At 37.7% G+C, this 16,342-nt stretch overlaps 1 protein-coding gene across 1 annotated transcript in view; it reads left to right on the top strand.

Moving 5' to 3' along the window:
• Slit2 (slit guidance ligand 2) overlaps positions 1–16,342 on the top strand; it is a 390,230-nt gene that overhangs the window by 232,810 nt on the left and 141,078 nt on the right. The window contains exon 5 of the mRNA XM_023723851.1: positions 13,582–13,653. Within this exon, the coding sequence (XP_023579619.1) occupies positions 13,582–13,653 (72 nt within the window). The remainder of the gene's footprint in view (positions 1–13,581; positions 13,654–16,342) is intronic.

The following is a 16,342-nucleotide window of genomic DNA, read 5'->3' as shown; positions in this document are numbered from 1 at the left end:
TTAAAATACCTATTGGCGACTGGCACAAACACAAAGCATGTAGTGGCATTACAAACAGCAAAGTGCATTTGAGTTCTTGAAATAGTGTAACCTAACATGGTCAAGATATCCCTGATGAAATGTTCTAATCGCAAAACTTCTTGTTTCACAGATGAAGAAGCAGTACAAAGAAAATCAATATGAATGGTGTGATAAATGGCCAGCTTTGATAATTTTGTGTTTTCTTCTCTGGCAGATTCCAAGCATCTTTATAAACTCAGAGGAAATCCACACTGTGTCATTTTAGGTTTATATTTCTGAGAGCAAGGGCTTTGTTAGATTTTCTGCCATTTCCCTCAAGCCTTTAAAATGATGTAATTGTGTTCTTTTGTTTTCTAAATCTTCATTTTTTTAATCCTTGTTGTAAATATCAATACCCACTTCTTAGTGTTGTACATACTAGATAAGTTATATGCACAAAGCATTTAGAACAGTGTCCAGGTAGACATATGCTCCTAGTAATTACATGAAGGATCAACCAAGTGGTTTAAAAAATATCTCAGCCACAATTTTTCCTTCAGTGGCCCAAGTTGTCTTTTTGTTTTTGTTGTTGGTTTGGTTAGAGACCCTGCACTTCTGTCATTTTTATATCTTATTCTATTCCTCTCTTGTCTCCTTCCTTATCATCCTTTCTTTCAGACTTCTTCTCTGTTTTTTTCTTACTTTAGCATAACTCTCCATCATTTCTTTGATTTTTCTCTCCTGGGTTCAGTGTTCCCTGTGAGAGGACATGAAGGCGGTGTTTAGTGAGGGGTGACCTCCATCGCCCCATTCTGGCAGCGGAGAAGGGGGGCTGATGGAATCTCAAGGTGTGCTCCCTCTTGACCTCCAGCCCTAATGGCTGCGTGTGATCACTCTCCGAATTTAGAACCAGAACTTGCTTTTCAGCGTTGATGTCTGTGGTAAACTCCCACGTATATATGTATTTCAGAAATCATGATATCATGAAAATGTGACTTTTGGATCCCCTCAAAATGTTTGCCAGCTGCATAATGAAGAATGGTCTGTGCATTTAATGGAAACATTAGCTTAAGATTGCCTTTCAAAAATTATAAAACAGCTTTTTACATTCAGAACTTTATGACATTCCCGGATATGGGTTATGAACCTTTTATGCATCTTTATAATTCAGAAACTGTATATGATGAATTTAAATTTCCTGAATTTAAAGTGGATCTTAATATAAGTTGGAGCTGGCTGGTATTTTTAAAATATTTATTGATAATAAGAGCAATATAATTCACAAATACTGTATTTAATCATGAAAAAGCCTTTTATGTTTTGTCCTAAATTGTGTTTTTATAGATACAATTGGTACACTAAAATTTTACCTAAGTTTGAATCAATCTTCCAAGAGTCTGTTTGATGGTGTGTGCCTTCCCAATTAAAATGATAATGGGTGGCACTTACTGGATGCTATTAATCTGTGGAGGCCCTGAGCTGCACAACTCATGTAACTTCCCCAACAGCCCTATGGAAAGTGTTCCAAATGTCAGTCTTAATTCTATAGATTGGGATATTGAAATTTACAGAAGCTTAAAAGAGGGGAAAAAATAACTACCTCAAGGTCATAGGGCTAATCAATGGCACATCCAAGATAAAACTCTTTGACAGTCAAAGCCAAGATACAGCCCTCAAGTTCCGCTCAAAGTGGAGGGAACAGACAGAAATATGTAAACATTCACAGGGCTACTGCACTCAGGTCTAGCAAGTAGGAAACATTGGTTGTGCTATGCAAATTGCATTGAGCATTGCATGAGCTTTCTCTAAGAAAAGCACATCTGAGATGCATGCTTTTTGTACTACTATTTCACTGAGGATGTTGAGGATGGCAAGGGTGGCTTCCTTCCCAAGTTACAGACCTAGGAAAGGTAGAGCCCAGATGGTGACCCGGTGCACTACTTTGAATGACATGGTTTTTAAATCCAAGCTGCTCACTTTTGTGTTCACAGGAAGACCCAGGATGGTTTCCACCAGGTGCATGTCATGTGTAATTAGTGTAGAAACGAACTGATTTCAACCATCCATAACTGAGCTTCCCTTTTACTCCTTCTAGAAACAGTTTTCCCATCAGGAATTGTAAAGAAGGCTGTAAGGCATTTGTGTGAGGCACCTCTCTTTCACCTCCAAATCGCTAGCTGATCTTACAAGAGTTCCTGCCCTGTTATCCTCGTGATACTCTCCCACCACCCGACTGCTCTGTGCTCTGTGCTGAGACGGTTCTTTGACTTCAACTATTGCAAACATCTGTTTCTTACGCAAAGATCATTTTCTTCTTACCCATATTCAGTTATCTGACTCTTCAAACACATGAAAATAATTCTTCTCCATGATACATGCTGTTTGATTAGATACTTGAAAAGAAGCAGTTTTTAAGTAAACAATACTCTTTATGAAATTATGAATTTACACTGTGATGATATTTGCAGGTTAGCATAATTATTTCACATCCGCCTTTATATTTCTTTGCTTTTCCAAACTTAAAACCTGGGTAAAGACTAATTTATCTTTACTCAATAATTTCAAAAGTAGGCCGTGGAAGTACAGATTTATGATATTCTCAGTGAGACTCAGAAAGAGGTTAAACCATGGAGGAAAATAAAATTACCAGTAATTAAATTTACAGGCAGGTTTGCCATCTAAAGGAAATTTATTGCTTCACGGTGAAAGATAGTTTAGACACTTCCACATAAAACAAATCCACTTTTACATGATATAGGTATTATACGTTGCCATTTCAATTTATATAATTAAAATGATATCATTGCACTCTAAGGTTAATGGGATACTCAACTGGAAACCATACATTGTAGGCAATAAAACAGTAGCACTGCAGCATTGGCTCTTTTGTTAAAAGCTGATGTAGTATTTCGGTGCTGGTAGATTATACTCTACCTTTTAAAAATCTGTAGGCTTCCCCTCCAAGGAGACATAGTTCTTTGGCAAGAACCCCTTATTTTTTAGAAATAGAAAAATTAAATCTATAGAGTACCTAAAATAAATATATTTGAATATTGGTTTCATCTGATGCCCCTACCCCCACATGGACTTGTCAGAGAAAGCCTCACAGATGACTTCTAGAAAGATCATCTTAGGATTTTTAATGTACATTTTTATGTGGAAAATCAATGAAGTATTTTGAAATCTGAAAGTTCTTAGTTTATCATATTCTGAAAGTTTTTTTTCTGTAATACTTAAGAAGCTATCTGTGTAACTAATTTCTCTCTATAGACAACTGGATCTAGTCAGTTTCACTCCTCCTCCTGCTCACCTCACCCACACCACATGTACATTTCACATGTATCTCAGCATCATGTAAATAAGTGGGGAAAACAATGATAAAAGTACATCTTTTTTTGAAAATAACTTACCCCAAGCTCAGAACAAATCAGAAGCTTTACTGTAGCCTGCACAAATTCTACTGACATGATCAAAAGCAAATGTACATTGTAGAGCCTGTTCTAGGCATATGGAGGTTGAAGGAAGGAAAGAAACAACAATTTGATTCTTAGGAGTTGAGTGAGAACAGACTGGTCTTCTCAGAGCAGTGTGCTACCCAGCAAGGTTTCAGGTAGTCCAAAGCAGAAGCTGCTCTCCGATGGTCATGCTCTAGTAATTGTCATTATACTAAGTAATCATGAACCAATATAAAAGTGCCAACAAAGAGCTACAGAGTGCACTGAACATACTAGTACCCAGCATAGGTAGTTTCTGGCTTTGAATCTGCTTTACAAAGTCTGTTATATCCATCACCTGAGAAATACATGAGGAAAATGTATCATATATATTCAGTGGGATTTTAAATATTCAAATGAAGCGCATATGTGTTCTATGTGTGTAGGAGAGGAGAACAAAGGCTTATGCAAGGCAAAAAAAAGTTATGATTGTGGGGATGATTGCCCAAAACTGTACATAATGTTGAAGCCATTAAATCATTTGATTGATTGATTGATTGATTGCCTGGGTACCAGGAATTGAACTTAGGACCTTGTGCTTGCCAAACAGACACTTGCACCACTGAGCTATATCTTTGGCTCAATAGAAAATTATTCAGGTTCAATAGAAAAGTTACTGAGTTATAGTTTTGACTGTAGTTAATAAAAATATTAAAATATATCAAAAAAAGTTTCTCTCAGAGAAACACTTCCATGAAGAAGTGAAGTTCTTCGTGGTCTACATGGTGTTCAGGGTCTTGCTGCTAGCTTGGACTCGTAGTGATCTGCCTGTTTGCAGCCTCCCAAGAGCTGGGATTAAAGGCTTGGGTGGCCACACCCAATCTCAGTTGCTGTCTCAGCACGCCCCCGGGATCGTGGCTGGCACCCGAGGCTGGGGGATCGAATGTCCTGCCGCTGTGCCTGCTTTCAGGTGCTTTAAACCGCTGAGCTATTTGGCTGGCCCTTGGCACAGATTTTTGGAACCTTTCTTTATTCTTTTTAAACAATCCTTATCCACTTATTCCTATGTTCTAGATAAGTCTTTTGTCTAAAGGACAACTGACCAATTTTTTTTCTTACTTTGTGGGTTGTCTTTTTGATCTGTTGGTGATTTCTTTTTTCATGCAATTTAAAAAAAATAAGATGATGTTATTCACTTGTTAATTCTTTATACTATTCCCCGTGCAATATGAATTCTGTTCATGAAATCTCTTTATATACCGATGGACTGAGGATTTCAGCATCAAAGACCCAAGCCAAAAATAGGCATCTGAGATGAATACACATTTCACAGAGGAAGAAATATAAAATCCAACTATATACATGAAAGAATGTTCAAAACCATTGGTCTCTTAAGAGATGCAAATGAAAAATTCTGAGATTCCATCTCACTCCCAAAACACCCAACTGTTTGTCATCAGGAAACCAACCAATAACAAATGCTCAGGGGCTATGGGGAAAGAAAACCTTCTCCACTGCTAGTGGGAGTGTAGACTGTCAACCACTGTGGAAATCAGTATGGAGACTCCTCAAAAAACTAGGGTTAGAGGTCCCATTTGACCCAGCTATTCCCCTTTGTGTATCTTGCCTGTTGTATTAATAACACCATACCACAGCAACATATGTGCACCCCATGTTGTTTTTGTTCTTTGTTTTGTACATGGTCTTGCTGTGCAGCTTAGAAGACTTATAGTGGTCCTCCTGTCTCAGCCTCCCCTGCACTGGGATTACAGGCGTGTGCCACCACTCCCAGTTTCAGTGGCTGGCACAGTGCACTCATTGTTCTAGGACTATTATACAGTGAGGGACTGGGGATTGAACCCAAGTCCTTAAGCTTTCCAAGCAGGCACTTTGACTGTGGAGCTATCTCCCCAGCCTCTGAACCCTTGTTGATCACAGAACAACTTATAATAGCTACATGTTGGAAACAATCTAAATGCCTATCAACTAAGAAATGGATAAAAAAGATGTGATCCTTTTAAACAATGGAATACTACTCAGCCATAGAAGAGGATACATTTGAGACTTTGATAGATAAATGGATGCACTCTTAAGTGAATTAAACTCACGTGTGTAAAGATATATTGTCTCCCTAGTGTGAGAAATTGAAAGAGTAAGATCCAAAATGTAAAATAGATACTGTGAAGTGGGAAGAGATTGTTCAAAAGGAGAGGAACTAGGGTAGGGGAAAGACAGAGAAAGGAAGAGAAAAAGAAAGAATACAAGATAATTATAATACCAGTTTCTCTTAGTTTATTGGAAGATTTGCACTAAAATAGTTTGGAGAAGTTTTTATTCCCATATCTTGTACTCTGAGTAACTACTTTGAAGATAATAGTAGGCAATATACTTACTGTTGTTATTCTCCTATTTCATTTTGAAATTTTGTTTCATTTTTCTATAAAATCAAAACATGATATTAACAGAAACAAAGAAGCAAACAAAATAATTCTCATCCATTATACTTACTACTATTACGTATTGTTTTCTTTTTGAGACAGAGTCTTAATATGTGGGTCAGGCTGGCCTTAAACTCCTTATGTAGTGAAGGCTGAACTCAAATTTTTGGGAATTCTCTGGTCTGAAATCACATATGTGTGCTACCTTAGTCAGTCTCTTTACTGCCATTAAAATTAATTGAAAACTCCCTAGCCACTACTCACATGTTCTGGAATCCCAACTCAACTCAACTGTTCTTTCTTCTAATTCATTGTGTAGCATGGAAACAATCTAAATGTCCATCAACTGAGAAAGGGATAAAAAAAAAAAGATGTGGTCCTTTTAATCAATGGAAAAAATGGTGTCATCTCTAGTCGCCCCCAGGGGGCTTGCCTTTCCACATGTGTGTCTTGGCTCTGCCATCCTCCTTTGGATAGCTTCTCCTTTCTGTCTTCACCCTCCTCATGGCTTTCCCTAAGCTATCAGTCCCTACTGTCCTCTCACTTCCCCCTCTGTATGTCACCCTACTCTTGTATAATCCCACAATTTGACTGACATATGCCTGCCCTGAGGACTGTCTCTGCCCTTTATTCTCCCTGAGTGATCTTTCTCACTCTATTGCATACATTGGGCTGAGAAAAGCGTATCTGACTTTATGTAGGTCTCAGTACATGGGAAGTGTAGTTCTTGACACAAAAAAGCAGAATGTTTGTTTAGGAAATAATTTTCTGCTAGTTAATATCCATGTTTTATTAGCTAAATTATGAAACTCACATATATCCCTAGGCCCAGTCTTCAGAGAATTAAAACATCTTCAGGTCCAACAGTTGGGCCTGAATCTATAGTTTAGACTTAATAATGTGTGTCAAGACTATTTTCCATTTTAAACACAATAACTGTAGTGGTGCAATCATTTTAACATTGTCATCACTTTTTTATCTCTCTGATCTCGTAATAGGCATTTGGATCATAAAAAGTGATTATCGTACCTCAAAGTGCCAAACAATAAGTGCATCATTTTCTTTCTTTGCCAGAGAAAATTGTATTTTCACACAATATTCCCTAAGAAAGATATCAATTACCTGTTAAATAATTTTGAGACACTATATGTCAATAATTATAATACTAATTTTATAATAATTTATGTGCAGTTAAATGTATGCTTCTTAACCATATGCAGGCCTTGCATTAGATGGTGGAGAAATACTGATGAATTATTCAGAATCTGTTCTTAGGGATCTTGGAGCTTTCATGGGATGTGTGACGAGATACGTCCTCACAGGCCAGTGGGACATCAGCAGGGCATTGTTTGCTTCTAGGGTCTGAGGACGGGAGCCTGCACCTGTTAGGCACTTCCGAGAAAACTATTAGAAGAATGAACATTAACATTTTATCAGTTCAGTACAGTTGCCCCTCAATCCACCTGCATTCTCTTATTCTGAGGTTTTAAAGATTAGGGTTTTTTATTTGTTTATGTCAAATAGTTAGCAGTATCCATGCTGCGCACTGACCTTTAATAAAAACACCAAATCTTGCGCTGCACTGAGTTGAACTATAGTGGAAGCACAGAATTTAACATGTGCCAGAGCGCTTCTGTGATGAGGTGGGCACTGGGAACACTTCACACTTTCACATGGACTCCGCTGGTTAGTTCTAATCCCACATGGTAGCACAGCAGTGTTCAGAGAATTTCCAGGAGAAAACAAACATGGCACAAATAACCTCAATAATTGGATCAAGTTTGTGAAGTCACTTAGTACTTGCGGGTAGGGCCATTCAAATAGCTCAGTGGATTAAAGCACCTGCAAGCAGGCGCAGGAGCCAGGGGTTCAATCCCCTGGCCGGGCGTGCCAGCCCCGTGCCCCGGGTGTGCTGAGACAGCAGTTGAGACTAGAAGTGGTGGTACGTAACTGTAATCCCAGCTCTTCGGAGGGTGTACACAGGCAGATCACTATGAGTCCCATCTAGTAGTGAGACCCTGAAAACCCTGTAGACCCCTCCCTAAAATACAAAAAAAAAAAAAAGTATTTGTGGGTCAAGCAAAGGATTTTTATGCGACTCTATTTCCAAATCTGTCCCAGACCGCTGCACTCCAGCATTCTGCAGGTGGTGTTTGTAGACTATGATGATTTTCCTGGAACATAGATGGGACATAAAATAAGTCTGAGCTGAAAAATCCGATCAGGATGCAAATCATGAAGCACGTACAGAAAGCTCCTATGACTGTACTTGCTATACACAATATTTTTAGTACGTTCTGTTATCTGATGCTTCCACCCGATTAGTTTTTGCTTTCTTGAGTACATATACTTAATTCATAGCCTAATTGATGATTTCAGTATTATTTGAAAGTTTAATGATAATATGAATCAAAGTTAATGCACAGTATGTCATAAAGAAACAATAAAATTTATCCACATTGTTACATTTTTAGTATTTCAAATGAGTGGCCTGGTTTATAATTTTCAAAAGAAAAAGAAGTGTTAAAGATGTATTCTCATAAAATTGTGGATATCAGTGATAGTGACCCTAATATACCAGATGAGTATGCTTAATGCTACTAGGCTGTAAACTTCAAAATGCCTTTACTTTCATGGTATGGATGTCTTCCACAAGTGCCCTTTGTTATATAATAATCTCTTTTGTCTAGAATACTCTATCTCTTTTTCTGTCTTTCCATTGTCTCTGCCAATTCTGAAATTCAACTTCCAAGTTAATCTTCCAAAAAAATAAATTTAAATCAAGACATTTATTCTCCTTGAAATGCATTTGCACACACACATTGCTTGGTAAAATAATTCCATCCTTGGCACCACATGCTACACTGGCCCTGCCCCTGGGCACACTGAGTCAGCCACTGTGACCGGGCATGGTGGTGCACTCCTATAATGCCAGTGTTGGGGTGGCTGAAAACAGGAGGATCACTTTGAGTCCAAGCTGTGTTGTGAGACCCCGTACCAAATACATACATACATACATACATACATACGTACATACATACAGTAAATCCAAACTTCTCTGCTGGCACCCCCATCCACTTCGTGATTCTCATTTTCTTCATTTTATGCCATTCATGAACACTACATTACAGTCAACAGTAATCTTCCAAAAACAGCAGAGTGATGTGGGAACAAAAGCAGGGTCTCTATGTAGAACAGATATAACATGCATGTAAACATAACCTCTAGAATACATTGTATATACAGGTGCTTTTTGTTTTGCTTTTGTCTGTTCATTCAGCTTTTTGTTTGTTTGGGGGATTTTTTTGGTACTAAGAATCAAATTTAGGGCTTTGCCCTTGGCAGGCAAGGGCCTGTGCCACAGAGCTACGCCCCCAGCCCTTACACAGGTGCTTTTTCAACATTTTAAGGCTGTAACTTCACTGAATGCACCTAACTTCTCATAAAATAGGCATTGTTATTGTCACATTTGATAGATGAAGAAAGGACCCATGGTTAATAAGTGGCAGAATTGGTTAGGACTTATTCTCAGATATGTGGATTTAAGTGTACTTTTAATTTCTCTGGCAGGGTTGCTTTTCTCCTGGATTTTTACCAGTCACCACCTTTAAGCCTTTCCCAACACTGGAGGCTGAGATGAACCAAGAACAATCATTTTTATATGGGTTTTCGATAAAATCTTTTATGTCTTTATTTGGGGGGGGGTAACCAGGAATTGAACTCAGGATGACCTTGCTCTTACCAGGTAGGAACTGTGCCCCTCAGCTACATTCCCAGCTCAAGATTTTTATTATTTGGAAAGTGGCCTGGGTCAAGTGTCCTCCAATAATCATAGTCTCTAATTTCCTTAATCATCTTTCTTGGATACCACTCTTACTTTTCATACTATATGCTGATTTCCTTTTCTACCAACCACATGACAAATATCCTGCTCTGTAGCGACATTAAAAATTCCCCAAGCCAAATCCATCATTCACATTCTCATTAGCACTTTTGATTTCCCAGTATTATTGAAACCCCTCTCATGTAATTTTGGAGTGACCTTTGTCTCCGCATCCCCTTTTTGTACTCTTCTGCATTTTGGTCGTTCATGTTTCCTTGATATTGCTCACTATTTTCTATCTTTCCTCGTGTTAATGGGGAAATGCCACACCCAGGGCCCTGGGTTGGGTGCCTGAGGCATTCATTGATGGTGCTATATTCCTCCAGGTCCCATCTTTTTTCCTTCTCATACAAAAGTTCTGACTCTAATATTCCAAATACCATGTAACCAAACTTGGATCTTTGGCCCCATCGGTCCACTCTGCTCCTCACCACCAGATTGGTGAATCATGCCTTGCTGGCAGCCACCAATCTGCCCTCCTCGCTGCAGTCTGCTGGAGTGAGAATGTGCACTTCAGTTAGTAAGACAGCCAGGGATATAGCTCAGGGGCGTAAGTGCCTGCTTGACAAGCACAAGGTCCCAAGTTCAATCCCTGGTACTGAGAAAAAAATAAAAGGAGGACAGAACCTGCCCATCACACCGCTGAATCTTCCTCACAACCTCTTCTATTACTCTACCACATATTTTGTACCCTCAGCAAACAAGGCCTAAGTCTACTTCCATACAAAGTTCTGTTCTTCACCTCCATCCTCCTGCTTAAGGCATTCTGTTGCTAAAAATGTTATCCTCTCACTACCCTAGTCTTTCTAGCTCAGTATGTATACACTGTCTCTCTCTTTAAATTCTCAGTACTTTCTTGTCTCACACTCAATAATTGTTTGAAAATTATTTTTTTTGCTTACCTTTCATTTTACATTTTTAATCTTCTTTACTGGATTTTGAAATTCCTCAAGATAGCCTTACACCTCCACAGCCTCTGTGCCCCTGAGACTGAAATTTTAAAGCCCACTGGATTATAAATATATAGAAAACATGAATCCATGTTCAAATGTAGTCTACTTTATAATTTTCCAAATGATATACATAAGCCAGATTTGGATAAGTTAAGAAAAACTTTCCTAAATTCTGGGTCACAAGAAGAAAATATTTGTTAACTAATCCTGGTTATAAGTCTAGAAATTCCAAATCTTGACTCAGTATCAATGTGCATTTCCTATACACAATAATTTGCCTCTTTCTGTAGCACCAATAACGTTCTAATGCTTAATTTCCTTCCCCATAAAGCTACCATAAGCAATGCCTATTTAGCAAGCTGTTTATAAGGATTAAAGGAAACAGATTAGATGCAATAGTGTAGTCTTCCTGAAAAATCAACTCTTCTATGTGGTAGGTATGGACAGTGTGCCAGGTTTTTTCTCCCTAAGTGAACAGGGCTTACTTAACTATAGAGGTTTGGAATTTAAAACTGTAATTGCCTGTTTCAGGGGTTTCTGCACTCCAGCTGAGGTCCCATAGCACAGTTTTGGAGCTGTCTCTCCCAGGGAGCAGCCTCACACAAACCAGCGTTAAAATTAAAAGAATGAGGACCCATGAGGTAGACAGGCTTTCACACACCTGTAGAAAAACACTGATGGACTCCAGGGAAAGTTCCTGTATACCCCGTGGTTCTGCCAAAGGGAATCAGAAGGACTAAAATGAAACTCAAAAGGATGGCGTTCTGTTTGTGTATCAGTCCTCCTCTGGAACACTTTTAGGAGCCATCTGGAGTCATCACTCTCCTCTTCTTCTGGGCTTGCCAGACCTCAGCTGAGAATATGTCTCTGGGACTCAGTGTGCCTGGAATCTGAGCAGAGGGGAGACCACCCAGCAGTTAGGGACTGAAGTGGCCCCAGTTGTGGAGATGTGAAGGCAGCGAGACGGGCGTAGCCAGGGCAGAAGCAAATGTCTCTGCTGTTCTCATTCACCTCTCTGTTATTTGAAGCAGGCTTTGTCCAAGGAGAAGTTGGAAAAGTGCAACTGGAGCTATCCACTTAATATTTGCCTTTTTAGAACATCATTAGTGCCGCATACTGAATACTATCAATGCTCCTGTTTTCAGGGGCTGTTATAAATTCAAATTGGCTTGAATTTAATCTTTTCTGCCTCCTCATTCCTTTCTACTTTCTGATTTTTCCTTTTCTAATATGTCTTTCCTTTCTCTCCAGTCTTGCCCTGAAGACTTCGCACTGAAGTCCACAGAGGCTTTTAAATGTGTATTGTTAAATATTCTTCACTCACTGTAATTTTAAAAAGGAAGGAAGTTGGTCTAAATCAATGACAAGCTGGAGAAATAAGCAATTTTTAAGGAAATGAAGTTTTATGACTTCTAGGGATGTGCTAAAACTATTGAAAGCAGTAATGAGCTATGTCACCTAGGAAATGGATGGCTATTTCACCTCCACCATAAGCAGATATTGGAAATTTACTCTTTGAAATATGTGGGGGCTTGGAGGTAGGGCTAGCAACCTTTCCCCTTACATAGACTGACATTCAGTTCTATACAAATTGCTTAGCAAACATTTTTATTTGAACTTGAAGATACTGGGGTATAAATGCAAAGCTCGGTTGTTTAAGACTCGATGTTAATGAGGTCAAGCCCATGCACTAAATCTCTATACTGCCAATTCTCTCTCTCCCCCTCTCACTTGCTCACTCTCTCTCACTCTCGCTCTCTCTCTCTCTCTCTCTCTCTCTCTCTCTCTCTCTCTCCACTACAAGAGGAAGAGCTACGTACGCTGGCCTGGCCAGAAGCAGCTGAGGAGCACAGGGTGTGTGGGTTAATGTCTCCTGCATGCTTCCATATCCTGGAAATTGGTTGTGTTTGTAGCAGCAATGTGCCCATGGTCAGTAATTTCATCATTGTTTGTGGGAATCAGTATTGTAGAGTTTAAAGATAATTTAAACACCCTCATTGTTCACTTACTGACTTGAAATTTCAGTTCTTGCTATCAGATCATGTTGTAGAAAACTAGATAATTTTCTTTTTTAGGGATTTTGTGCATGTGCAATTGTACCTTACTTATTAAGTCTAATACTACCATGTCTGTCTAAACTTTTTGAAACACAAGAAATGATCCTTTTCATGAGATCAGTGAATTTTTGTTGTTGCGAATTGCCTGTTCCAACACAGAGAAATAAGCAATTTCTTCTCTGATTAAAAGGTATTTCTTAATTAGGTTAAAATACAAATATAGATGCTGTGTTTATGGTTATGGTAGAATTACTTAGAGGGCTTTAAATCAACTTACTATTATTGTTTCATGCAGAAGCATTCCTTAATTGTTGGGCTGGTGCTGCCGTGGTCCATTTTCAAGATCACTTAAAGTGCTATGAAAACTTACTCATACTGTGCAGGTTTTATCAATTTGTACTCGCCCTTCCCTGAGGGGCTGCATTAAACTGCTCTTTTATATGCTTCAGAAGCAATGTCAGTAATATTGGAGAAATCCCAAGTACTAAAACTTCAGAACCTCCTGAAATTGACTTATGAAAAATTTACTATTTGTTTGAAACAAATAATAATCATATTTATTTTATAGGATTGGTGCAACTCCAAGAATATCATATTTTATAAGTTTGTATAAAATCAAATATTTAGAAGCATACTTTGAGTAATGACTCTACACTTTTGGAAGAGCAATAAAGTGTGTTTGTATGGGAAAATTGCATCTAATGTTGTGCACTTATTTAAGATCTTTTCAGGCATCTTGCACTTCTCCATCACTGTGGTTAACAATATTTAAAATATCTTCTGAATTTATCTTTTTTTCTTTTTGACTGTTTTTAGTGATCTCAGTGAAAATCAAATTCAGGCTATTCCAAGGAAGGCGTTTCGTGGGGCAGTGGACATAAAAAATTTGTAAGTATATATTCATGTATAAAAACATATACCTAGCTTTTAAAGTATACTATTTTTGTATGTTGTTATATTTTCTGTGTTCTTTTTATATTGAAAGTTATTACTGAAAAGTTATAAAAACTGTAGCATATTTATGCTTCTTTATGAGCCCTTGTGATAGTAAATTTTAAATTGTTTTTTGATGAGATTTTGATGTCGAAGATACCTGGAAATAGGTCATTATGAAGTTCATTGCTCCAATCTTGTTAATATTTTGAAATCTACTGACATGATTTGATGAGCTTCACAATCCATTTTCTTCCTTTTTTCCACTGCTGTATTTTAGTCAGGACTCTTTAAGTTGTAGTCCGTGTTTACCTCACGTATAGAATATGAGCTATTTTTTCTAAAAGAGTAGACGTTATTTTCTTGTTAGATATACTTATAGCCTAGAGTTATCATTTTTTAGTTTTTAAATCTCATTTCTCAGTAGATACCAAAAATGAGAATTAAATAGTTATGCTTTTGTGTAAATATTTTCCCAAATGCTTTTTCTTTACATTGTCATGATATAATAATGTATATTTTATTTTAAAATTTAAAAAAGAAGAAAAATACATTTGTATATTCTTGTTGCTGAATCTTTAGTGTGGTTTGTCTGGAGAAATGTTTTTAAATGTCTGTGGCTCTTAGGGTACTTTTCAGATTTAAGATCTCCTTGACAATTTTAATATTGTCTATACATCTTTTTAAAATGTATTTTGTAGAGGGTCTCACTACACAGCTCAGACTTGTAGTGATCCTCCTGTTTTCAGCCTCCTGAGTGCTAGAATTATAGGCCTGTGCCACCACTTTGGGTCTCAGTGGCTGGCTCAGTGCTCCTGGGGTTGGGGCTGGTATGGCATGTGGTGACAGGGGTATATCTTTTATAGATTTTAAAATACCATGTTAGTCTTTTAAAAGGATGGTTTTGAGTTGACTGAAAGTAAGGGCATAAAATTCTTCTCTTAGCTTATGTAACATTTTGGAATGTACGAAGCAAAGACTGCCACAGTGTGTTGAGGTAAACTATAAGTTATCTAGTATTTCTTAACTGGTCATAAACAAAGCAGGCACTTTTTCAAGAATTATCTGATGTTCAGAATTTTCCATGGTGGGATCCAGTGTTTTTTTCAGTAGCAAAAGTGACACAGATACTTTCCTTTGTCAAAGAAGACAACAGTTTATAAAGCCAGACATTTGAGCTCAGCCTATTCTGCTGACTTTAAATGGATTTTGTATTATATTGTACTTTCTAAGTATACAGTACAAAACATAAAACTACAGGATTTTAGGTGTAAATGCAGAGCCATTAAAATGACAACTCTGTTTTTATGAACACTCAAGTTAAAAGCATTTCATTTGCTTTCTTTTTATCTTTTCTAGGTAGGGCTTGGAGAACTCCACCTTGTCCACAATGTAAAGTGGCCAAAATGGTCTCCATATATGTCTACTTAGAATAGCATAAGGATCCCTGTGCACTTAGTAGTAGCACTACTCCCCTTCCTTTATGCCACTGAAAATATAAACCTGTAGCTATAGTTGGCCACCCTAAGGGGATGTTATTTTCAAACCTATAAGCATATTACCTCTCAGTTCTGTGGGTGTTTGTGTGTGTTTGTGTGTGTGTGTGTGTGTGCTTCTGTGAGTTACTGATGATAAAATCACTGCGTTCTATCCCTAGTCCATTTTGTTTCATTTTTTTTTCCCTGAACAATTTCTAAGTTGCCCAGGCTTGCTTCCGACTTGTAATCTTCCTGTCCCAGCATCTGCAGTGGCTAGGATTGATGATGCCGGCCATGACATCCAGCTTACCTCTAAATTCTTGAAACAGGTGGCATGTAATCTTCTTAATCAAGATGTTTGAAGAATCTAAGCCAGCAAGAAAAGTTCTCCCTCACTTAAGGGTACATTTGGGAGTAGGGCCAGTCATGGTGAATTTCTTCCATATGTTTCTTCATTAACCCTCAAAACAAATGAGTTTGGAGACTGAAATAGAAGAGAAATGGCTTCATTTGCTATGGGGGATGAATTATTTATACCATCTTACCCTTATCTGTCTTAGTTTTCCCAAAATTTAAAAACTGTTTCTATAAATAGGTTTAACATTAGAGTCTTAGAGAGTTGAGCTGGTATTGGATTTGTAGACCTGAGCAAATCATTGACCCCCACCTAACTATAGTTCTCCATCTCATACTTTAGGTCATTGAGGTTATTTAAGAGATAACAGATGAAAATAAAATAGTAAATGCAATGAAACTACAGTAAAGTATTGCATTCTGAAGATATTCAACTACCAAACAGTATAAGTTATCTCTGGAAAGGATCTAGTGAGGAGATAGGAATGTAGAGGATAAAATGAATAGTAATATTAGGAATTGATTAACTATTCTGTTACAAATCAATTAGAATTGAGCTACAAAATAGAAAAAGTAAAGATACAATAAAGTATGAAATGAACATATGCTAGACCTAGATTTATTTTCAAAAGGCTTAAGTACTATAGAGGTTCCAAAATGAAAAGATCAATAGTGGATTTTGGCATGCATTGGTTGTCAGAAGTAACAGTGAGTTCAAAAGTTAGAATTTTTAAAAGATTCCTGTCCAGCCTGATTTCAGAGTTTTGATTGAACTGAGTATCAAAAACAAAGTGCAGTGTGATGTGTGTGTG

The sequence above is a fragment of the Octodon degus genome, unplaced genomic scaffold (assembly GCF_000260255.1).
Source record: "Octodon degus isolate 3935 unplaced genomic scaffold, OctDeg1.0 scaffold00006, whole genome shotgun sequence".
Taxonomy (NCBI): Eukaryota; Metazoa; Chordata; class Mammalia; order Rodentia; family Octodontidae; genus Octodon; species Octodon degus.
This window is presented reverse-complemented; position numbering and strand designations above follow the sequence as displayed.